Source organism: Podarcis muralis, chromosome 15, assembly GCF_964188315.1.
Source record: "Podarcis muralis chromosome 15, rPodMur119.hap1.1, whole genome shotgun sequence".
Classification (NCBI taxonomy): Eukaryota; Metazoa; Chordata; class Lepidosauria; order Squamata; family Lacertidae; genus Podarcis; species Podarcis muralis.
The window spans coordinates 651,193-674,869 of NC_135669.1; the positions used below are offsets into that span (position 1 = coordinate 651,193).

A 23,677-nucleotide genomic window follows, 5' to 3' on the forward strand; every position below is an offset into this window, starting at 1 on the left:
CCACATATCAAAGCGAAGTGTAATTAACCTAAACAAGGCAAAACAGGTTGGTTTGGGTTCCAACTACATAGAAAGAAGAATCTTGGATTTCGCTTATTTCAAGTTGTGTTCTTTGGTGTTAATGCAACATTAACCCAGAAATCGCAAAGTTTATGTAAAGAGACCTAAATAAACAAAGTGTATGTAATGAGACCTAAATAGTTTAGACTTTTTTGCTTTGCTATTTGTTTGTGAATGAACACGGAAAGAACAATTAAAGCTTATTCGTGCTCTTTCGATTGAGATGGAACCAAAACACCTATAATTGATTTGGGCTGATAACAAACATTTAACTGCGATTTTTGGTGAATGTGCATTCTAACCGCCAAAACACCAATTTGATATAAGCTCACTCAGAGCTTTATCATCTTCTTTTTATGCAGATGGAACCCAAAACGCCATTTTGATTTGGTTAGGGGTGATTCTGTTGCACACCTATAAAACACCATGCGAATTGAAATAAGCCCAATCAAAGCTTATTCGTCTTCTTTCTACGCATATGGAAGAGAAAAGACGGTGCTTTGTTATTTAGGTCTCATGACATACACTTTGCGATTTCTGGGTTAATGTTGCATTAACACCAAAGAACACAACTTGAAATAAGCGAAATCCAAGATTCTTCTTTCTATGTAGTTGGAACCCAAAACATCCTCTTTTTCCTAGTTTCGACTTATTTGCTTTGCTATTTGTTTGTGAATGAACACGGAAAGAAGAATTAAAGCTTTTTTGTGCTCTTTCGATTGAGATGGAACCAAAACACCTATAATTGATTTGGGCTGATAACAAACATTTAACTGCGATTTTTGGTGAATGTGCATTCTAACCGCTAAAACACCAATTTGATATAAGCCCTCTCAGAGCTTTATCATCTTTTTATGCAGATGGAACCCAAAACGCCATCTCTCTCGCTGGAGCTCCGGGCAGCTGAAGGGGAGATTGTGTGCGACTCCTCTCTGGAATGCTATAATTTGTCTTTTGTATGCCTGCTGCTATCTGTTAACCTTATGCAAATAAAGCATTGCTTATTCTTCATCCACTGGCGTTCTTTTTTGGCTCCAGATCCAGAAATAACCCTGCCCTTGGCAGAACATATACAGTGCTTTTTTCTGGGGGGGAACATATACAGTGCTTTTTTTTATGCAGAGGAATGCATAAAACATTTTGTGAATGTACTTTTGTCCATTTACTGTATTTATTTTTCCCGGTTTGAACTATAAAATGGTGATTTTCTTGAGTCAAAATGAGAGTACCCCCAATCATTTTTTTTAGAAAAGAAGCACTGCATATATACACATATACATATATCCATTTTATTTTTATATATTTACAAACGGACACCTATATCTAGGTATGTATATTCTTGTATATAAACTTCCGTGGCCCACCCGCACCATCCCTCCGCCAAGGTGCACGAGAGGAAGGCCACTGGGGGAGAAAGGCAGGTGAGGGCGGGGCGGGGGGCAGGGCTGCACCCTGGGGAGAGCGGGGTCGAGAGAGCAACGTCGCAGCGCCTCTTCCGCTCTTTCCCCTCCCCTTCCTGTCCTCTTGCCTCTCCTCCGCTGGCACCTCCTTCCGGTAATCCTACCCTCGCCAAACATGGCGGCAGCACAGCCTCTTCCGCCCTTTACTCTCCCCTTCCTGTCCTCTTGCCTCTCCTCCAGTGGCACCTCCTTCCGGTAATCCTACCCTCGCCAAACATGGCGGCAGCACAGCCTCTTCCGCCCTTTACTCTCCCCTTCCTGTCCTCTTGCCTCTCCTCCAGTGGCACCTCCTTCCGGTAATCCTACCCTCGCCAAACATGGCGGCAGCACAGCCTCTTCCGCCCTTTCCCCTCCCCTTCCTGTCCTCTTGCCTCTCCTCCGCTGGCACCTCCTTCCGGTAATCCTACCCTCGCCAAACATGGCGGCAGCACAGCCTCTTCCGCCCTTTCCCCTCCCCTTCCTGTCTTCTTGCCTCTCCTCCGGTGGCACCTTCTTCCGGTACCCCTGCCCTCGCCCAACATGGCGGCAGCACAGCTCTTCCGCCCGTTTCCATCCCCTTCCTGTGCTCATGCCTCTCCTCCGGTGGCACGTCCTTCCGGTACCCCGTGCCCTCGCCCAACATGGCGGCAGCACAGCCTCTTCCACCCTTTCTCCTCCCCTTCCTGTCCTCTTGCCTCTCCTCCGGTGGCACCTCCTTCCGGTACCCCTGCCCTCGCCCAACATGGCGGCAGCACAGCTCTTCCGCCCGTTTCCATCCCCTTCCTGTGCTCATGCCTCTCCTCCGGTGGCACGTCCTTCCGGTACCCCGTGCCCTCGCCCAACATGGCGGCAGCACAGCCTCTTCCGCCCTTTCTCCTCCCCTTCCTGTCCTCTTGCCTCTCCTCCGGTGGCACCTCCTTCCGGTACCCCTGCCCTCGCCCAACATGGCGGCAGCACAGCTTTTCCGCCCGTTTCCATCCCCTTCCTGTGCTCATGCCTCTCCTCCGGTGTCACGTCCTTCCGGTACCCCTGCCCTCGCCCAACATGGCGGCAGCACAGCCTCTTCCGCCCTTCCGAACTAGGAGTGCAGAAAAAGGTGAAACTGCCATGAAAAGGAGAGGAGGAGTGTGTGACTGAGAGTGAGACAGGGAGCATCCTAGTAGAGATGGAAGGGGAACCCAAGGGTCATCTAGTCCAACCCTCTGCAAAGAAGCTCAGAGCTACAATTCCCAGGTCTTCTTTGGGAATCCTATGGGAAGTAAGAGTTTCTACATTCATGAGCATTCACTTAGAGTGCGCTCATGTTTTTACCTTTTATTGAAAGCGGCCACTAGTGACTTGGGTGGAGTATAAATAATAAAATTATATTGCTAATTTAACCCTAACCCTAAGTAATAAAATTAAATTTCTCCTTCTGCTGTTCTTCTCTTACCGTAACTCAACCCCAACTCTAACTCCTAATCCTAATCCAACTCAAACCCAACTCTCACTGTAACCCTCTGCTTCTTTATGATTTGTTTCTGTGTTTCTGGTGTTTTGGCTTGGTTATGTCATAAAATTGAAGAAATACCACCAGAAGCACAAAAACCAAGAAATACTCCCAAAATGAGGCAAAACCAGGAGACATGAAAACCAAGCCAAATCAATGGAAAAGAAACAATCTCACCCAAAACCGCAGAACCATTCAAAGTAAAAGAAGCAAAACAATTAAATGCAAAAAAAAAAAAAAGCAAAACCACCCCAAATTAAACAAACCAGCAGAAAACAAAAAAGAAGCAGTAAAGCCACCAATTACAAAGCAAGGCCACAAGAAACTGGAAACCAGTTTTTAAAAAGCAAAACCAGAAACTCAACAAGCATGCAATTTATGGGAGTCCAAAAGCACTTCAAGCAACAGAAATTAACCAACATAGCATACTAGTTTTCACTTAGTCTTGGGTTTCTGGTGAATGTGCTTCGTTTGCAGCTGGCTTCATTTCTTTTCCATTGGTTTAGCTTGTTTTTTGGACTTTTGCTTTATTGCTTCTTTTGAGAAGTTTTCTTGTTTTTGCATTCTGGTGGTAATACTTTTGAATGCTTTGGGGGTTTCTGGTGAATCTGCTTTGTTTGGGATTAGTTGGCTTCTTTGCCAGTTTCCATTGATGTTGCTTTTACATGGTTCTTCTGCTTCTTTTCAGTAGGTTTTTGTGTTTTTAGTGGTTGACTTCATTGTTGGAATGGTCATTTCTGGTGGTTTTCCTTTTATTCTTGGGATTATCAGATCTCATACAAATTAATATTCTCAAAGGTGCAAAACCCAAAAAACCTAGAAAGGAAGCAAACTCACCATCAATCCAGCACCCAATCTGTTATGTACTAACCTTGGATCCTAGAATGCTACAACTGATTGGTCTTTTCCTGCAGGCCAATCAGGCTCCAAGAGGGAAGCAGAGTTAGCCAGTCAGACGGTACTCATTGTGTAAATAATGTATATAAAAGCATGAGGTTGGGGGGCGGGGGCAATAAAGAGCATGAAATACATACAAGACTCTGAGTATATTTCACAATCGTAATTTATATAAAAGAATCTATGAAACAAAAACCACAGAAAAAATTCAACATAATCCCAAAAACAAACAAGAAACAACAGAAACAAACCACATCCACAAAAGATGAGAAAACCAATTGAATAGAACCACAAGAAACCCACGCAGTAAACAACTCAGGGAAAAGCGAAATCACCCCACACCATGCAAAACTAAGGTTTAAATGGCTTTGGGGTTTCTGCGCAATTTACTCTTGTTGGGGGTTTCTGGTGGTATTTCTTCTGCTTCTCACATTTCTGCTTCTTTTCAATTGGTTTTGGGATTCTGGTGAATTTGGTAATGATTTGATTGAAGTCTCTGTCTGGCAATTTTCCTTTTTCATGAATTCCTTCCTTGTTGGGTTTTTGGTATCTCACTTTTGGTTTTCACGTTTCTCTTAGTTTTGCTACGTTTCAGGTAGTTTGCTTACTTTTTGGAATTATCCAGTCTCATAAAAATGAAGCAATATCATTAGAAGCTTAAAAAGCATGAGAAAAAAAAACCCCAGGCACTAACCCTAACCCTGAACGTCCACCTATCCCCTGCCCTAGCCCTAACCCTAACCCTGATATTCTGGTCATCCATCTTGGGGATAACAGTCTGGTGAGGTAAATTCAGTTGAGATCACTAAATATCTCCATCAGCTGTGCTTCCTCATCCCTGAGCTTATCATAGTTTGGTTTGGAATGTTGTAGAGGTGCTTATGGAGTGGGGGCAGCCTTCCTAAGAAGGTGGATGGGCAAGACACAAAGCTAATCATTCTACAACGATGTTTGTGTTTGAAAATGTGGGTGCTTATATCCCTCATGGCAGAATTATGTTCTGTGCCCAACAGCTGTATAGACCTGGTGGTATGCATCTTTCTGATTTGGGTTGTGACATCTTTCTGATTTGGGTTGGGTTCTTAAGGATCTGCAAAGAGCTCTGTTTGAGCACTTGTGTGTTTGTGGGTGGAGGTGAACAAGCACACCTGCCCAGACTTACCGGTAATTTGATTTGGTTACATTGGTCGAATCTGACTAGTTTTGCCGATCCTCAAGTTGTTATATTTAATAAATACAACCTATTTATCCACTTTTGGTTGTCTTGACTCTTCCTCCTGATGTGCTAGGAACCACTCCGTTTGGGGGGCACTGCAAAACATGCGGTTTTTACTGCAAACATTTTGCCAGACTTTGGCCTTGATTTGGAGTGAATCAGGCGATGTTGGGTTTTGGGGCGACCTTATGACCCCTGTCACTTACTTGGTTTGTCGGGCAAAATGCTAAAAAAATTCTACAATGTCTGGCAAAATGCTACAAAACTTTTGCCAGACTTTGGCACCAGTTTGGAGTGAACCGGACAATGATGGGTTTTGGATATTAATTATGAACCCCGGTTTGATGTATCAATTACTCTGTTTATGGGGTGTTACAAAATGTGGGGGTTTTGCTGCAAAACTTTTACCAAACATTAGTTTTGATGGGATCCCAGATTTGGGGGTTTGTAGTTAAATGAAGCATTCTTTCAGTGCTTCTCGGGAAATGTGCAGTTTCCGTCAGATCAAACTAATACTACTGGATAAAATTATATGGTTGTTGATTATCAGACAGTTCTCCCATTTATCAAGGAAAACGTCTGTTATGGGTGGCTTTTGCTTGGTGTGTGTGACTGTTGACAGACAGATTTGAAAAGGAACACAGCTTCCTCTGTTTGTCTCGCAGTAACTTACTGGCCTTTTTGATTATGCAGTCGGCTCGCCCAACACTTCCAGTTGGATTCCGAGGACAGGAAATGATTCTGCTAAAGGCTTTCTGTGAATATACCGGTAATTCCAGTTGATTTGATTTAATGGTCACATAAAGGCACTTTCTTTGGTTATAAAATGATGTTGTGAGTCTTATATCTGAGCAGTCAATAAACTCCCTCCCCCACAGAAACGCTTGTCTTCTTCTTCTGCTTGGCATCCATACAGTACTTACATGTTTGTTTAAAGAAAGACTAACCCCACCCCGAACCCCACCTCCAGCTTTCATCTTATTATTCTAGTGACTAGTCAGTGTTCATAGCAACACTTGCTTTTGTTCCTAGACAAACTGCCCTGAAAGACAGTTACTATGAACTACATGTGTCTTCTTGATATATAAGGTTGTTGCTAGTTTCTGAAAAACACTTCTTTATCTTTCAACAAGAAATAAATGAATAGGAGGCTGCTCTAAGGAAGAAGTGTGATTGCATCTGGAATATCAGACTCTCCGTATTTTTATTTATTTACTTGATTTAGGGGTGGCCACTTCACCTCCTGGCTATGCCCATGTCCCCAACTAACTGAGCTTCTTGGGATCACCCTGCCATGCTGTGAGCTACTACATTATCCTGCACTTTACAGAACCTTCCTTAGAGAATAAAAAACTGAGGCAAATTTCCAGTCTAAACAGGCTACACAAAAAGAAACAGCAGCGATTCTTTATGTTTGACTTGTGCTTGAGCGCCTGATATCTCAGAAAATCAACATCAGTGTTGGGGTGGGTGGGTCAGGGCATTTCCAAAATGTTATGATAGATGGAGCCATGGATGTGGCCAAGGGGGGCCAACTAAATAAAAATACATAGCTAACTGAGGTTCTGACCCCCTAACAAAAGGCCTGCCTCCACTAACAAAAATCCTGGCTACGCCCATGGATGAAGCCAACTACAGTAACTCTGGTTTTGTCCCCACCCAGAAGTGTAGCATATGTGGGCCGTGGGGGCACAAATTTGTGTCAGGGGGCACAAACAGGTGCCCCCACAGCAGGCTCCCTCATTGGTGCCTGGCTCCACGTGAGAAGGAGCTGACCTAAGCTGCTGTGCTTCTGCTGGCCATAGCTCTGTCCTTAGGTTAGGCCTGACCCAGGGAAGAGAGCAGGAGGGTGGGTGGCTGCAGTGCACCTCGCTCCCAGTCACAGCAGCAGCTCCGCCTCCGGGTCGCGTCTGACCTGGCGCACTCAAGGAGCCTGAGCAGCAGCTTCCCTGCCCCTCTCCTCCCCTGGACAGGGGCATGTGGGGCATGCCCCTCCCCCCTCGTTGAGTTCTGCAAAGGCAGCCCTGAGACTGAGGAGGAAGGAGCTCACTGCTCATGCCAACCCTAGAGAGGATGTAAGAAAGAAGCAGGCTGTTGGAGGACAGCCAAGAAACAATTGAGCTTGGTGGAGCAGTGCCCCAGTCCCCCTTAAGGACGAGCCTCCACTGACAGGGAGCAAGAAGGAATTTGAAATGGGGAACTACAATATTGGCATGGGAACTACAATAGCTCAATGTTGCAATTTGTCTACCCTACTTAGTATTTACCATTAAGGAAAGTATAAAGTCATGGAGTAAATCCTTTCAGGTTGTTGATGTGAAGCAGCAGACCTCAATCTGATACTGCAAATGTTATAGAATTATTGAATATTCAGAAGTATACCTCTCCACCACTCCTTAGTCAGGCTAGTTTTGGGCATTTATGGCAAGATTATCCCAAGTGGAAAGGAATAATGTATTTTCACTGTTATGTATTCAGTGGTCTCTCTTTGCTTCCCATTGTCTCAGGAATTGGGTAATTACCATCTCAAAGGAATGGCCAGACTACCAGGAAAGGCAATCAGACAAGGCATTATCAGATAACCTGGCAGACAGGAAAAACAACATTCAAATTTCTATTGTAGAAATTTTCCTTTTCTGTGATGTAGGTATGATGTTTGTGGGGGTGGTCTTGAGCTCCAGGGCAGGGAATTTCAAAATGGCAAGCACACATTGTTTGCGGTCCTCCTCCTCTCTCCTGCGTGTGGGTGGAGCACCCTGTTGCAACAGTTTAATAAAGATCAGGCTTACTAGCTGCTTTGCTTCTCAATATTCTCTGGTTGGCCTCTGTTATTTTCTCCTACCGATGGAGAACCTACAAGGTTCTCCAATACATAAAGGAATAAGGGCAGATTTTGTTTACAACAACACAAAGCCATCTGAAACTGTCAAATAAACTGCAAGAGCAGCAATGGAAAATTGCTTTCACACACTAAAAGTTCCCTGCAACTAGAAAGCCAGCAAAGCAGGGGAAAGGCTAGCTTTTTTAATTGACAAGTACCTTCTCTATGATGTGCTAGGCTTTGGTTTTTACGCATAGAAGTGTTATTCCTCACCTGTAGCTTGAGGTAGTATGGTCCATTTGGCCACCTCATTCTGCTGCATATGGAGAGTGCTGGAATTTTTAATTCTTAAGGAAACATTGTGTCTATTTTTCCCACATGAGCTGTTTCTTTACTTATATCAATAATGTTATGAAAGACTTGTAGCATGCTTCAAGCTGATTAGCACTTGGTGGCTGTGAAGCTTTAAATACAAAACAGACACATAGTGAAAGGATTTCTACACACTGAATTTTTTATTTATTTCACAGAGCAATTGCTTTCAGCTTTGCAGAGGAGCCCGTAGTATCCAAACTACAGTACTTCCGTGAGAGCTGTGAAGCAGAGCTCCCTCCACTGGCTCTGCTGTGACAGGACAGCTCCCTCAGGCCTCCTCTCCCCACAACTGTTATCTGGGGCAGCCATCAGTGGGAGAGCTTTGCTGGAGGTCCAGCTCCTTCAGGCACCTCCAGCCCCTGAACTGTGCCAGCTGGTCAACATAGGAACAACTGTTTAGTGATTTGTGACTGAGATTTGATACTCCTCTTCCCTCCCTGCCCCCTTTGCCTGTGGGTAGGGACCATCTTGCTTTGATTGCATTTAAGTTGTCTGGTGGCCTTGTTGGCTGAACAGCGAGGCACAAATGTTCCAAATAAATAAATCTCTATACACAGTATAGAAAATTAGTGATCTTTGTAATGTGTGATTTTGTAGTACTACTTTGTAGTAGGGTGGCCAGATATCACATAGTATTTGAGCAAGAACAGAAGACCAAATAAGTGAATAAGGCTAAAACCGGAGTGGGGGGTTGGGGGTGCAAATGTGATTTACAAATTATAGAATCATAGAATCATAGAGTTGGAATAGACCACAAGGGCCATCGAGTCCAACCCCCTGCCAAGCAGGAAACACCATCAGAGCACTCCTGACATATGGTTGTCAAGCCTCTGCTTAAAGACCTCCAAAGAAGGAGACTCCACCACACTCCTTGGCAGCAAATTTCACTGTCAAACAGCTCTTACTGTCAGGAAGTTCTTCCTAATGTTTAGGTGGAATCTTCTTTCTTGTAGTTTGGATCCATTGCTCCGTGTCTGCTTCACTGGAGCAGCAGAAAACAACCTTTCTCCCTCCTCTATATGACATCTGTCAGGGGTTCAGGGACAGAGGCACAGGTGAGGGAGGAGACAGAGAGCGAGGGGGAAGAATCCCAGGGCAGCGAGGAAGAGGATGACGATGACTTGAGGGATTCCGTGAGTCTTTCAAGTGAATCGGAGGATTCCCAGAAGGGGACGCCTGTGGTCAGGCCAAGGGGAGTCACAGGGGGGACTCGTCAGGAGCAGGGGACCAGCGGGGGAACCCAAAGTGGGAGCTGGGAGTCGGGACCGGCTTCTCCGCCAGAGCGCAGTGAAGGGGGTGGAGATTCCAGAGTGACAGGAGAAGCAGGTCCGAAAGCAGAGAGGGAGGGGAGATCGGAACAAGACATCCTCCCGGAAGGGGAGGGGAGTAGTGCAGGGAGTAGTGTAACTGTCAAGAGGAAGGTTAGCGGTTGCGAACGCGCGCCAAGTTCAAATGTGGAGGCGCGCGGAAGAACAGGGAGCCCGGAGGAGGAGCCAGGTCCCAAAGCACGCAGGAGGGGGGAAGAGCTGTCTGGGGATTCCGCGTCAGGGGAATCCAGGAGGGGCGAAACCCCAGGGGGCAGGAAGACCCTGCGGAAAAGGAAGGAAAGGAAGAGGTGGAGCAGCACAGCTGTCTTAAACTGGTGCAGAGGAGGGACTGACTCAGAGGGGACTTCAGCGGTCTAAGCGTAACAGACGTGGGGCTGCGCGCCTCGGCTGTGGAGCGTACAATGAACTTCAATAAACATTTTTGTATATAAACTGGACTTGGCGTTGGTCTCTTGTGAGCTGGGACCTGAGGCAGCCCTGACAACATCCTTTTATATATTTGAACATGGCTATCATATCACCCCTTAACCTCCTCTTCTCCAGGCTAAACATGCCCAGCTCCCTTAGCCGTTCCTCATAAGGCATCGTTTCCAGGCCTTTGACCATTTCGGTTGCCCTCCTCTGGACACGTTCCAGTTTGTCAGTGTCCTTCTTGAACTGTGGTGCCCAGAGCTGGACACGGTACTCCAGGTAAGGTCTGACCAGAGCAGAATACAGTGGCACTATTACTTCCCTTGATCTAGATGCTATACTCCTATTGATGCAGCCCAGAATTGCATTGGCTTTTTTAGCTGCCGCGTCACACTGTTGGCTCATGTCAAGTTTGTGGTCAACCAAGACTCCTAGATCCTTTTCACATGTACTGCTCTCAAGCCAGGTGTCCCCCATCTTGTATTTGTGCCTCTCATTTTTTTTGCCCAAGTGCAATACTTTACATTTCTCCCTGTTAAAGTTCATCTTGTTTGTTTTGGCCCAGTTCTCTAATCTGTCAAGGTCGTTTTGAAGTGTGATCCTGTCCTCTGGGGTGTTGGCCACCCCTCCCAGTTTGGTGTCATCTGCAAATTTGATAAGGATGCCCTTGAGTCCATCATCCAAGTCGTTGATAAAGATATTGAATAAGACCGGGCCCAAGACAGAACCCTGTGGCACCCCACTAGTCACTCTTCTCCAGGATGAAGAGAAACCATTGATGAGCACCCTTTGGGTTCGTTCGGTCAGTCAGCCAGTAACAAATCCACTGAGTGGTAGCATAGTCAAGACCGCATTTTACCAGCTTCTCTACAAGAATATCATGGGGCACCTTGTTGAATGCCTTGCTGAAATCAAGGTAGGCTACATCCACTGCGTTCCCTTCATCTACCAGGCTTGTAATTCTGTCAAAAAACGAGATCAGGTTAGTCTGACATGACTTATTTTTCAGAAATCCATGCTGACTATTGGTGATCACAGCATTCCTTTCTAGGTGCTCACAGACTGTTTGCTTAATGATCTGCTCCAGAATCTTCCCTGGTATTGATGTCAGACTGACTAGGTGATAATTATTTGGGTCCTCTCTTTTCCCCTTTTTGAAAATAGGGACAACATTTGCCCTCCTCCAGTCTGCCGGGACATCGCCTGTTCTCCAGGTATTCTCAAAGATGACTGCCAGTGGTTCTGAGATCACATCTGCCAGTTCTTTTAATACTCTTGGATGCAGTTCATCTGGCCCTGGAGACTTGAATACATCTAAACTAGTTATTCTGGGCTGTGTTTCCTCTGCTGAATCATTTGCTCCAAATTCTTCAGGTCGGGCATTGTTTTCTTTATTGGAGAAGATTGGGGCAAAGAAGGCATTGAGGAGTTCAGCCCTTTCTGTGTCCCCTGTTTGCATTTCACCATCTTCTCCTCTGAGTGACCCCACTGTTTCTTTGTTCTTCCTTTTGATACGGACATACCCATAAAAGCCTTTTTTGTTGCTTTTAACCTCTCTAGCAAGCCTGAGTTCATTCTGTGCTTTAGCTTTTCTGACTTTCTGTCTACATGTGCAGGCTATTTGTTTGAATTCCTCTTTGGTGGTTTGCCCCTTTTCCATTTTTTGTACACATCCTTTTTTAATCTTAACTCAGTTAAAAGTTCTTTAGATAGCCACCCTGGCTTCTTTAGGCACCTTCCATGTTTCCGTCTCATTGGTATTGCCTGAAGTTGTGCTTTTACTATCTCCCTCTTAACAAACTCCCAGCCATCATGAACTCCCTTTCCTTTTAGTATTACTGTCCATGGGATCTCACCCAGCACTTCCCTAAGCTTTATGAAGTCGGCTTTCTTAAAGTCGAGAAATTGAGTCCTAGTATGCTTGGCTGCTCCTTTCCGCTGTATAGTAAACTTCAGAAGAGCATGATCACTCGCGCCTAATGATCCTTCCACTTCTACCCCACTAATCAGGTCATCAACATTGGTTAGGACCAGATCTAAAATGGCTGTTCCTCTTGTTGCTTCTCCCACTTTCTGGACAATGAAGTTGTCTGCAAGGCCAGTGAGGAATCTGTTTGACCGTATGCTCTTGGCTGAGTTTGACATCCAACAAATATCCGGGTAATTGAAGTCCCCCATTACTACTATCTCCCTTCCTTTTGCATGCTTGGCCATCTGTTCCAGGAAGGCATCATCTATGTCCTCCGTTTGGCTTGGGGATCTATAGTAAACTCCCACAATGAGGTCTCTGTTATAGAAATAGATTGTATCCCTCCATTATTACATTCCAATCGTGGGACTTATCCCACCAGGTTTCAGTGATTCCTATTATGTCATATTTAGTTTGCTGTACCAAGAGCTCAAGCTCATCTTGTTTATTTCCCATGCTTTGCGCATTAGTGTACAGACATTGAAGTCCAGTAATCATTCCCCCGTGTCTCTTATTTAAGGATTTTTTCCTCCCACCACTAGGTCTGCGTGCTGTTTGCTCCATTTGGTCTATGACATTTGGATGATCATCTTCATCAATTGATAGACTCCTACCTTCAGGAGCACTGTCTCCCTCCCCCACATTAGTCAGTTTAAAGCCCTCCTGATGAGGTTTCTGAGATTTTTGGCAAAAACATTCCTCCCAACCGTTGTGAGGTGCAGCCCATCGCTTGCCAGAAGTCCATCTTCAAGAAACTGCAGTCCGTGATCTAAGAATCCAAACCATTCCTGTTTACACCATTTGCGAAGCCAGCTGTTCACTTCCACTATTTTTCCCTCTCTCCCTGGGCCACGTCGTTCAACTGGGAGGACAGATGAGATGACAATTTGTGCATTTAATTGCTTCAATTTCCTGCTCAGAGCCTTGTAGTCTCTTTTGATCTTCAGGAGGCTATTGCTTGCAGTGTCATTGGTTCCCACATGAACCATGAGGAAGAGGTATTTGTCAGTGGGTTTTATGATTCCTTGCAGTCGTTCAGTTACATCTTGGATCTTAGCCCCAGGGAGACAGCACACCTCCTAAGACATCTTGTCAGGCCCACGGATCACTGCTTCTGTTCCCCTCAGTAGGGAATCCCCTATCACCGCTACACGCCTCCTCTTAGGTTTAGTCAGGGTTCTTCCGTGAGCTCTCCATTCCAAGGTTGCCTGCACATTCCCGGAGGGCTGACTTTGCTGCTCGTCTTCATATACCTGATCGACTGTAATGAGGGAGAGATCCTCAAATGGAGTCTGTTCTTCGTCTTCCATGCTAGGGGAGAGGACTTCAAAGCGATTGTGTATTTCTAAACAATCAGAGCGAACCCTGGGCTCTGAGTCACGTTTCTCCATATATCGAGTCACGTTTCTCCATATAGCTGGCACCTGTGTTGGTGAACTAGCCTCCTTCTCAGGGGTGTCCCCTGTCTCCTCCTTGGTGGAGACGGTGTTCTCTGTTGCTTCCAAGAAGAGCTCCAGCTCTCTAATTCTTTGGAGCGTAGCTACATGTTCCTCCAGTTGCTGGACTTTGTCTTCTAAGGGCAATCAACATACAATTGCTGCAGGTAAAGCTGCCTGCAACCTTTGGCAAGATGGCAAACATTGTGCAGGAACCGCAGGCGACTGCAGCTGTTCCCTCACCCTCCATCTTGAAAACGTGTCGTTGGGGGTGGCTACAGTGGTCCTCCATCTTAAAAAGCGTGAAGACAGAACAAATAACCCCCCCCCAAAAAACCTAGGTCTCCCCCAACAAACGTTTGAGACTAGCTCCCCTAAATCTAAAAGATGGATCAAACTGCGTGCACCGCCAGGCGCACGCCGCTGCCCTGCAAGCTCTGATAAGCTCCTCCCACAGCTAATCACCTGACTCAACAGAAACCCTGCCCCCTCTGACCTTTGCACAGGGAGAGCAGCTAATCAGCCACAAACACACACACAAGAAAACCCTTATGTGCTATAAGAAATTATGTGCTATAAGAAACCAAGAAACCTCCTGCTGGGTCAGACCAAAAGCCAAGAGCCTTTCTTCCTCCAGTACCCAATCAGATGCCTCCAGGCATCTCCAACAGCCCTCCCCAATTGTTGCTCCCCAGCAACTAGAATTCAGAGACATACTGCCTTTGTACAAGGATCTATCACTTCTCCTTTGGGCAGACCACTCCTCCATGATTTTGTCTGATTCCCCTATAAGCCAGTGACCATGAGCACATCCTGTGGCTTTTTAGTACCATGCATTCATTATGCACAGCATGAATAAATACTTTGTCCTATTCTGCTGCCCACTTATTCCAATCCAAATTGTACATTTTAAAAACTTCTCCATAAGTTAAGAATGCACATGATTTGCAGTGCATGTTTACTCAGGAGTAAAACTTAAGTTTAGTAGGACTTGCCTAGGAGTGTATATAAGACGACAGCCATATTCTGCTTTTGTTGGTCATGGGGAAATGCACTGAACTATTGATTCTATATGGATGCTTCAGTTGCGAATCCTGCACTGCACTACATGACCCTTGGGGTGCCTTCCAACTCTATGATTCTATGAGTCCCTCCCCATGGTTCCTGACCCACTTTCTGGTGCCTGAGATTTCATCAGTTATTTTGCACACACTTTGAAGGCTCTTCTTTTACTAGAATCCTTTTGTTGAAATGAAACCTGAGGTTACCCAGATGCTGAATTCTACATCCACCCTCTAAATTTTGATGGCTTTTCCTTCACTTGCCCCACCTAAGTCACGCTTGGTCCCAGACAAAAACAAAACTTTATGGTCCAATACTGTGGTGAAATTTATCAGTGTGAATTGTTTTCTTCATTTTTGGGGAACAGACGTGGTGAAGCAGTGGGGAAAAATAAGTGCCTGCTTACTGCTGACCAAAGGGAATATCAACAAGAATTGAAAAAGAACTACAAGAAGTTGAAAGAGAACCTCAGACCAATGATCGAGAGGAAGATCCCAGAGCTGTATAAACCTATTGTGAAAGTTAACAGTATTTCAAGGTATAAGAATAGCCCTTTCCCCCACATGCCCAATAACCATAGCAAAATACAACATAGGATGGGGGGTAAGCAATATGGTTCACTCCAGATGATCAGCCTCAGTTATCATGGCCAATGGTCATTTTCTTCTTATTTATTTTAGGGGCTTATTCTAGTTTTAGGAAATATGAAAATCTGCCTCCACAGAACAGTTAAGAGCAGCTTCATGAAAAGGAGCTATCTACTTGCAGTGGATCAAATACTAGAGGATATGCAAATGTTGTTTGAAGTCGAAAGATTTCCCTTCTTTCTGTACTCAACAATCACATCTTCTAAGGGAGGGGATATTGAAACTACTTGCAGAAAAACAGATATTTTATTATAAATTGACATGGATATTTGCACGCACAGAGAAAACAGCTTTGTGTTTTCTCTAAATTCTAAAGGCCAGTTCACAATATTGCATTGTCAACACAATGTTCCCTGTATGTATGTATGTATGTATGGGTATCTATGAAACTTCATCTGTGGATGTTTGACCATACCAAGCTCAAGGAAATGTTCCTGAATGCAACCCAAAGCCCCTTCTGCGCAATCATGAATTTGCATCAATGTTACATATAAGCACATTCACCAAGCAGCAGATACGAACAGTTAACCAAAACAAATCAACCCATTTTTAAAGCACATTTCTATTGCATTTATTGTGATAAGAAACTTACAGACATTTGTATCTAGATTCCAACTTATATAAAATTATTGTTGTTTGAATGGGAATAATCTTATTGCTTGATGGAAAGTACTGCAATGGATCTGGTAATAACTTTTCTCATGGAAGTGGACGCCATTATGCTTTTTAACAAGTAAGATAAATTTGCAGGAGGATAAAGCAATGCTCTGTAATATTTAAATCTCATTGGATGGAGGCCACACAAATGCAAAATGGAGACCACTCATAGAATCATAGAATCATAGAATCATAGAGTTGGAAGAGACCACAAGGGCCATCGAGTCCAACCCCCTGCCAAGCAGGAAACACCATCAGAGCACTCCTGGCATATGGTTGTCAAGCCTCTGCTTAAAGACCTCCAAAGAAGGAGACTCCACCACACTCATTGGCAGCAAATTCCACTGTCGAACAGCTCTTACTGTCAGGAAGTTCTTCCTAATGTTTAGGTGGAATCTTCTTTCTTGTAGTTTGGATCCATTGCTCCGTGTCCGCTTCTCTGGAGCAGCAGAAAACAACCTTTCTCCCTCCTCTATGTGACATCCTTTTATATATTTGAACATGGCTATCATATCACCCCTTAACCTCCTCTTCTCCAGGCTAAACATGCCCAGCTCCCTTAGCCGTTCCTCATAAGGCATCATTTCCAGGCCTTTGACCATTTTGGTTGCCCTCCTCTGGACACGTTCCAGTTTGTCAGTGTCCTTCTTGAACTGTGGTGCCCAGAACTGGACACAGTACTCCAGGTGAGGTCTGACCAGAGCAGAATACAGTGGCACTATTACTTCCCTTGATCTAGATGCTATACTCCTATTGATGAGGCCCAGAATTGCATTGGCTTTTTTAGCTGCCGCGTCACACTGTTGGCTCATGTCAAGTTTGTGGTCAACCAAGACTCCTAGATCCTTTTCACATGTACTGCTCTCAAGCCAGGTGTCACCCATCTTGTATTTGTGCCTCTCATTTTTTTTGCCCAAGTGCAATACTTTACATTTCTCCCTGTTAAAATTCATCTTGTTTGTTTTGGCCCAGTTCTCTAATCTGTCAAGGTCGTTTTGAAGTGTGATCCTGTCCTCTGGGGTGTTAGCCACCCCTCCCAGTTTGGTGTCATCTGCAAATTTGATCAGGATGCCCTTGAGTCCATCATCCAAGTCGTTGATAAAGATGTTGAATAAGACCGGGCCCAAGACAGAACCCTGTGGCACCCCACTAGTCACTCTTCTCCAGGATGAAGAGGAACCATTGATGAGCACCCTTTGGGTTCGGTCAGTCAGCCAGTTACAAATCCACTGAGTGGTAGCATAGTCAAGACCGCATTTTACCAGCTTCTTTACAAGAATATCATGGGGCACCTTGTCAAATGCCTTGCTGAAATCAAGGTAGACTACATCCACTGCGTTCCCTTCATCTACCAGGCTTGTAATTCTGTCAAAAAACGAGATCAGGTTAGTCTGACATGACTTATTTTTCAGAAATCCATGCTGACTATTGGTGATCACAGCATTCCTTTCTAGGTGCTCACAGACTGTTTGCTTAATGATCTGCTCCAGAATCTTCCCTGGTATTGATGTCAGACTGACTGGGCGGTAATTATTTGGGTCCTCTCTTTTCCCCTTTTTGAAAATAGGGACAACATTTGCCCTCCTCCAGTCTGCCGGGACTTCGCCTGTTCTCCAGGAATTCTCAAAGATGACTGCCAGTGGTTCTGAAATCACATCTGCCAGTTCTTTTAATACTCTTGGATGCAGTTCATCTGGCCCTGGAGACTTGAATACATCTAGACTAGCCAAGTATTCTTGTACTATCTCCTTAGTTATTCTGGGCTGTGTTTCCTCTGCTGAATCATTTGCTCCAAATTCTTCAGGTCGGGCATTGTTTTCTTTATCGGAGAAGACTGAGGCAAAGAAGGCATTGAGGAGTTCAGCCCTTTCTGTGTCCCCTGTTTGCATTTCACCATCTTCTCCTCTGAGTGACCCCACGGTTTCTTTGTTCTTCCTTTTGCTACGAACATACCCATAAAAGCCTTTTTTGTTGCTTTTAACCTCTCTAGCAAGCCTGAGTTCATTTTGTGCTTTAGCTTTTCTGACTTTGTGTCTACACGTGCTGGCTATTTGTTTGAATTCCTCTTTGGTGGTTTCCCCCCTTTTCCATTTTTTGTACACATCCTTTTTTAATCTTAACTCAGTTAAAAGTTCTTTAGATAGCCACCCTGGCTTCTTTAGGCACCTTCCATGTTTCCGTCTCATTGGTATTGCCTGAAGTTGTGCTTTTACTATCTCCCTCTTAACAAACTCCCAGCCATCACTCAAGTGAGAACAATAAAACTCCATTTACTGCAAAAGTTATATTTCTTCCTATGGGCTACAGGGATTCATTCTAGTTACAGATAGGTAGCCGTGTTGGTCTGCCATAGTCAAAACAAAAAAAATTCCTTCCAGTAGCACCTTAAAGACCAACTAAGTTAGTTCTTGGTATGAGCTTTCGTGTGCATGCACACTTCTTCAGATACACTGAAACTGAAGTTGCCAGATCCTTCTATATAGTGAGAAGGTGGGGAGGGGTATTACTCAGAAGGGTGGTGGGAATGGGTGATTGGCAGATAGGGATTCATTCTAGTTAGAATATTTTATTATTGTAATTATAATTGTTATTTAAAAGTAGCACTATATTTCTTCTAATACTTGAAATACAGTGTTGGTTCCTGACTTTTATTTTTGCTTCATGTTGGGTGGGACTCATTTCCCTTCAGTTCAGTGTTCACGAGAGGCAAGGTAAAAACTTTGCCAATTTGTATAAATTTGTGGTCTAAGCCACTGAGCCTCTTGGGCTTGCTGATCAGAAGGTCGGTAATGCGAATCCCTGTGACAGGGTGAGCTCCCATTGCTCGGTCCTAGCTCCTGCCAACCGAGCAGTTTGAAAGCACGCCAAAAAGTGCAAGTAGATAAATAGGTACCGCTCCGGTGGGAAGGTAAACGGCATTTCCGTGAGTTGCTCTGGTTTCGCCAGAAGTGACTTAGTCATGCTGGCCACATGACCCAGAAAAACTGTCTGCATACAAACACCGGCTCCCTCGGCCTATAAAGCGAGATGAGTTCCACAACCCCAGAGTCGTCTGTGACTGGACTTAACTGTCAGGGGTCCTTTACCTTTTTTATGTATATGGTACTGTGAAATGGTACTGTATTGTGGGAACTTTTAGCACTTAGCAGTTCTTTTGTTCTTAAATGGCCTAAAATTAATCTATGAAATAGAAAAATGTAAATAAAATACTGTATTAACAGGGGAAAGAATATTTTATTTAGAATTCAAACATCACTGTTTTTCTCTCTTCCAAACACCATGCTAGAAAAAGTTAGAATTAAAAATTAATCTGCAAAGCGTTGTTTAAGTGATCCTGATTGTACATTATGGAGATTACCCAGTGTTAAATAGATTTATAATTGTTAGGAAGCTGATATTCCTATTAACATCACGTATATTTAATTGCTTCTTTGGAGTTAGTTGTAAAAATTGATTCTTTATTTTTGTGGTGTGTGCACAGGAAGTTTTTAGAAAAGGCAAGGCTTGTGTGCACCATTTGCTTTAATTGCCTAAGACCTGGGGCCCTGAGACCTCCATTGGTCTTGGGACAATATAAAGTCTGACATGTCACTCTGCTTCTCCTTCCAAAAATAAAATTGTTAAGTAAGTGACGCCAATGAGACAGTTGGGAAAGGGGGATAAGTACAGGTAAGGTCTGAAACAAGAACAGGAATTGGGGGAGTATGGACATCTTTATGGCTGCTATATAACCTAGCCAGCTTAAGTTTAGGTTAGGGTTGCCATAGGGTTGCCAGCAAATAAAGGACAATTTGCTAGTGGGGTGGGTGGGTGGAAAAGTGCATGTGCTGGGGTCACCAGGCGCTGGAGTGACATCGGAGGGAAGAACGCAGCAAATTTTGCATGCAAAATGGGGGGGGGGCATATAGAAAGAAAGAAAGAAAGAAAGAAAGAAAGAAAGAAAGAAAGAAAGGAAGAAAGGAAGAAAGGAAGAAAGCTGCCAGTTTAATAGTTTTGTTCAGTATTAATAAGTTGTTTATCTTAAGAGTGGGGGAAGGATTTAGATACCTACCATAGTGAGGATCTGAAGGCACATGTAAAAGAGGGGGAAGTGTTGCAGCTCACTACTTCTGCAAGCAAAAGATCCCAGATTCAATCCCTAGCATCTCTTGGTAGGGCTGGTAATGATTTTTGCCTGGAAAGCTTCTGCCAGTAAGTGTTGGCAATTTTGATCTAGATGGACTAATGGTTCTGATATGCTTCCTATATTCTAAAAACCGACAATGGATTCCAAAGCTGTGGCATGTGCTGTTGTTGCAGAATCCTAGTGTCAGGGGTTCAGGGACAGAGGCACAGGTGGGGGAGGAGACGGAGAGCGATGGGGAAGGATCCCAGGGCAGTGAGGAAGAGGATGACAATGACTCGAGGGATTCCATGAGTCTTTCGAGTGAATCGGAGGATTCCCAGAAGGGGGCGCCTGTGGTCAGGCCAAGGGGAGCCACAGGGGGGACTCGTCAGGAGCAGGGGGCCAGCAGGGGATCCCAAAGTGGGAGCTGGGAGTCAGGAGCGGCTTCCCCGCCAGAGCGCAGTGAAGGGGGTGGAGATTCCAGTGTGACAGGAGAAGCAGCTCCGACAGCAGAGGAGGGGGGAAGGTCGGAGCAAGACAACCTCCCAGAAGGGGAGGGGAGTAGTACAGGGAGCAGTGTAACTGTCAAGAGGAAGGTTAGAGGTTGCGAACGCGCGCCAAGTTCAAATGTGGAGGCGCGCGGAAGAACAGGGAGCTCGGAGGAGGAGCCAGGTGCCAAAGCACGCAGGAGGGGGCAAGAGCCGTCTGGGGATTCAGCGTCAGGGGAATCAAGGAGGGGCGAAACCCCAGGGGGCAGAAAGACCCTGCGGAAAAGGAAAGAAAGGAAGAGGTGGAGCAGCACAGCCCACTTAAACTGGTGCAGAGGAGGGACTGACTCAGAGGGGACTTCAGCGGTCTAAGCGTAACAGACGTGGGGCTGCGCGCCTCGGCTGTGGAGAGTACAATGAACTTCAATAAACATTTTAATATATAAACTGGACTTGGCGTTGGTCTCTTGTGAGCTGGGACCTGAGGCAGCCCTGACACCTAGTTTTGTAATTTGAATGACTGCTAAAAATACCAGAAAATTAAAGTTTGGTTCAATTGCTGGCCTTACACTTTCCCCTTACTTAAGATGGGCTGTTCACTTTTTTAAAAAATAATGCTATTAAAGCTCTGTATGTTTATCTTTTAAACCATTAATTCATCAAATACCTTTCTTAAATGTCTGGAAAAGAATAGCTTTCCATTTGCAAAAGAGCTTTCAGATTAGCCCCACTATAAGATTATGCTTTGCCAAAACTGGGTGTGCCTACTTGGGACACCTGTTCTCGCTGCTTCATCAATTTTGTTCAGATTTTATTTTTAGGGTCTCAGACCCACCTCTAACGGGGGGAACAAGTGTATTGGAGGAAAGGCTGTAGCCAGGGTTGCCAACTTGAATAAAATTTGAGGGGCAGGTCAGCCCCCCCCCACTTTATCATTGATGACATGACATGGTGCATGCACATACAGTACTAGCTGTGGAATCTAGACTGTAATGTTTTAATTCATCTCACCTCTTGTTCAGATCAGATATGAAACAAAAAGCCCTCTCCATGAGAAGACTTGATTAGTCAAACGAAGCAGGGAGAAATCCTTTACTGGGCAATTAAATTCACTTAAAACCAAGAATTGAGAAGAATGGCCTCTGGTTTCATCTATCAATCTTTCAGGATGATGGATTTATCATGCAAGGAATGTGCAGTTTTCATTCATTTGTTGACTTTAAAATAGTCAGCATTTAAATGAGCATTTCCCCTAATATAGGTAATTTCTGCAAGCAATTTCCCCTAATATAATGCATTTCTGTAAGTTATTTTCACAAACACCTTTGTTTTCAGAATACACATTCGTGTATTTTCACAACTTTGTGAAACACATTTTTGTTTGGAGAGTTGCATCTCAAAATTTTGCATCTCAAAATTTAGAGAAGTGTGAATTTTGAATGATAGTGACGTCTCAGTTCACTTTTTGCTGGCACTTATGGGCTCCCTAGCACCACATGGAGCTTGTTCAGAGCCCTGAAAAATAAAGCAAGGGCTTCTTCTGGTTGCTTGGGAGGCATCTATTTTGGAGGGGGAGGGCAGACACTGCTTTGTGGTGGGGGGCATAGGAATTTTGCTAGCTTTTTTTGTGGGGTGGGTGAGAAAGTGGTAAACTGTGGCACCCATAATAGTTTCTTAGTTTTCCTGATGTGCTTCCAGGGCCAAAAAAGTTGTGCTTTATTTTAAGTAGGTAAAGTCAAGCCTATGTCTGGTTTAAAAAGAAACAGTTGCATCCAGTGTAGAGCTAAGTAACTCATGCTATCAGTGCAAGGACTTTCGCTTGCACAATGGAAACTCCCCCCTCTTCTCACTTTAATTTATTCTAGAGCACATACACACACACCCCGAGCAGATTTGGAGAGGGCAGGGGTGCACATGGGAGCTGGGAATGGGGGGAAGTGCTGTTGCACAAGCGGAAATCCTTGCACTGCCACCTAAAAGTGGGAGCAGGGGAGGGAGAGAGTTTATATTTGTTCATCTGACAGCAGCCAGGGAGCAGATTGAGCAAGCTCCTAGGTCAATCTGGTGCTGCTGTGATGAGATGTATCCAATTTCCATTTATATTGTAGTAATTATTTCTACCTTTCCACCAATACATATAAATAAGCACAGAAACATTTTGTGCCAATTTGGTTTGTTTTTTGTTTGTTTTTTTGGGTAGTGCTACGTCATTGGCCATCCTAGCTTAACCCCCAACGCAGAAAAAGCGCAAGCTTTTAAAAAGTTATAATTGCTTCTTTTGTTGTGTTCCGGACACTCTTGAGAAAGCTCAGAACCCCGGAGCCACCTGTCCCTCTCTCTTCCAGGAAAGATGGTGGGTTTGGAGAAGTGGATTCACTTGGCTTCGCTTTGGCGTTGCGAGCTGCTGAAATGATGTACTTGGTGACCATGGCAATGTGGTAGGTCCTCAAGTCAGAAAGGGCTGCCACACACATGTTATATGCAGAACAGAGCTTCTCCTTGCCAGAGGATAGCACATGACTCCTCAGTGGGGGAAGGGACTGGATTTCCTCAATGAAGGCCTGATGGTGAGGGGGCATGTACTCCCTCATTCCATGCAAAAATGTGGCTAGCAAAAGGACACAGAGAAGATGAGTGAGTAGGATTAATAGTTCAACAGTGTGTGTGTTAATACATAAATATTGTACTGTTATGCAGCAGGAATGGGGGTGTTGCTGGACTCCAGCTCCCATCATCTCTGCCCATTGGCCATGCTGCTTAGGCTCATGGGAGTTGGGAGTCCAACAATGTCTGCAGGCTCAACATTTCCCCCATCCCAGTAATAAATGAAGGTCAGGATGATAAAAGCATACCTGGTGAACTATACCATTTCAGACCACAGGTGGATAAACTGTGTGTTTGTCTCCTCTCTTTTCTGTGATCCTTTCCTACATTGGTAGCCAAAGTTGGAACTTCAACTCCCCTAACCATTGGGCTATGTGAGCTAGGGATGATGAGAGTTGTCTACAGCATCTGAAGGGTGCTTATAAGGTGCATATTGAAAAGGGAAGTCTGGTCACCTATACGTGTGGGTTTCCATGCAACCAGGGTTCCCGATCATGAATGCATTGCCTGCTGCCATGTGTTGGAGGCTGGAGCCGTTGCTTCCTTGGCAGCCCTTCATCCAGCAGTACTGGCTTGCCTCCACAACTGCAGGTGCCTGGGGCCTCACGCAATCACCAGGTTCCGCACAAATGCTGTGGGGAAAATGCTCTACATCTCCATGAGCCCTGGCATT

The 23,677-nt window shown here is 44.8% G+C and overlaps 1 protein-coding gene and 1 long non-coding RNA gene across 9 annotated transcripts in view; one reads left to right on the forward strand and one right to left on the reverse strand.

Annotated features, from left to right (window-relative positions):
• Positions 1 to 2,609: 2,609 nt before the first annotated feature.
• LOC144325718 (uncharacterized) lies at positions 2,610 to 8,870 on the forward strand. Its single transcript, XR_013390926.1, has 2 exons — positions 2,610 to 5,870; positions 8,453 to 8,870. It is a non-coding gene; the product is annotated as an uncharacterized LOC144325718 (long non-coding RNA).
• Positions 8,871 to 19,021: 10,151 nt separating this feature from the next.
• The window catches only part of LOC114585055 (indoleamine 2,3-dioxygenase 2-like), a 79,856-nt gene continuing 75,200 nt past the window's right edge, over positions 19,022 to 23,677 (reverse strand). For all 8 annotated transcript variants that reach the window (XM_077919861.1, XM_077919857.1, XM_028707298.2 and 5 more), the window contains one exon: positions 19,022 to 23,008. In XM_077919861.1, coding sequence (XP_077775987.1) covers positions 22,656 to 23,008 — 353 coding nt within the window. In that variant the 3' untranslated portion in view covers positions 19,022 to 22,655. The remainder of the gene's footprint in view (positions 23,009 to 23,677) is intronic.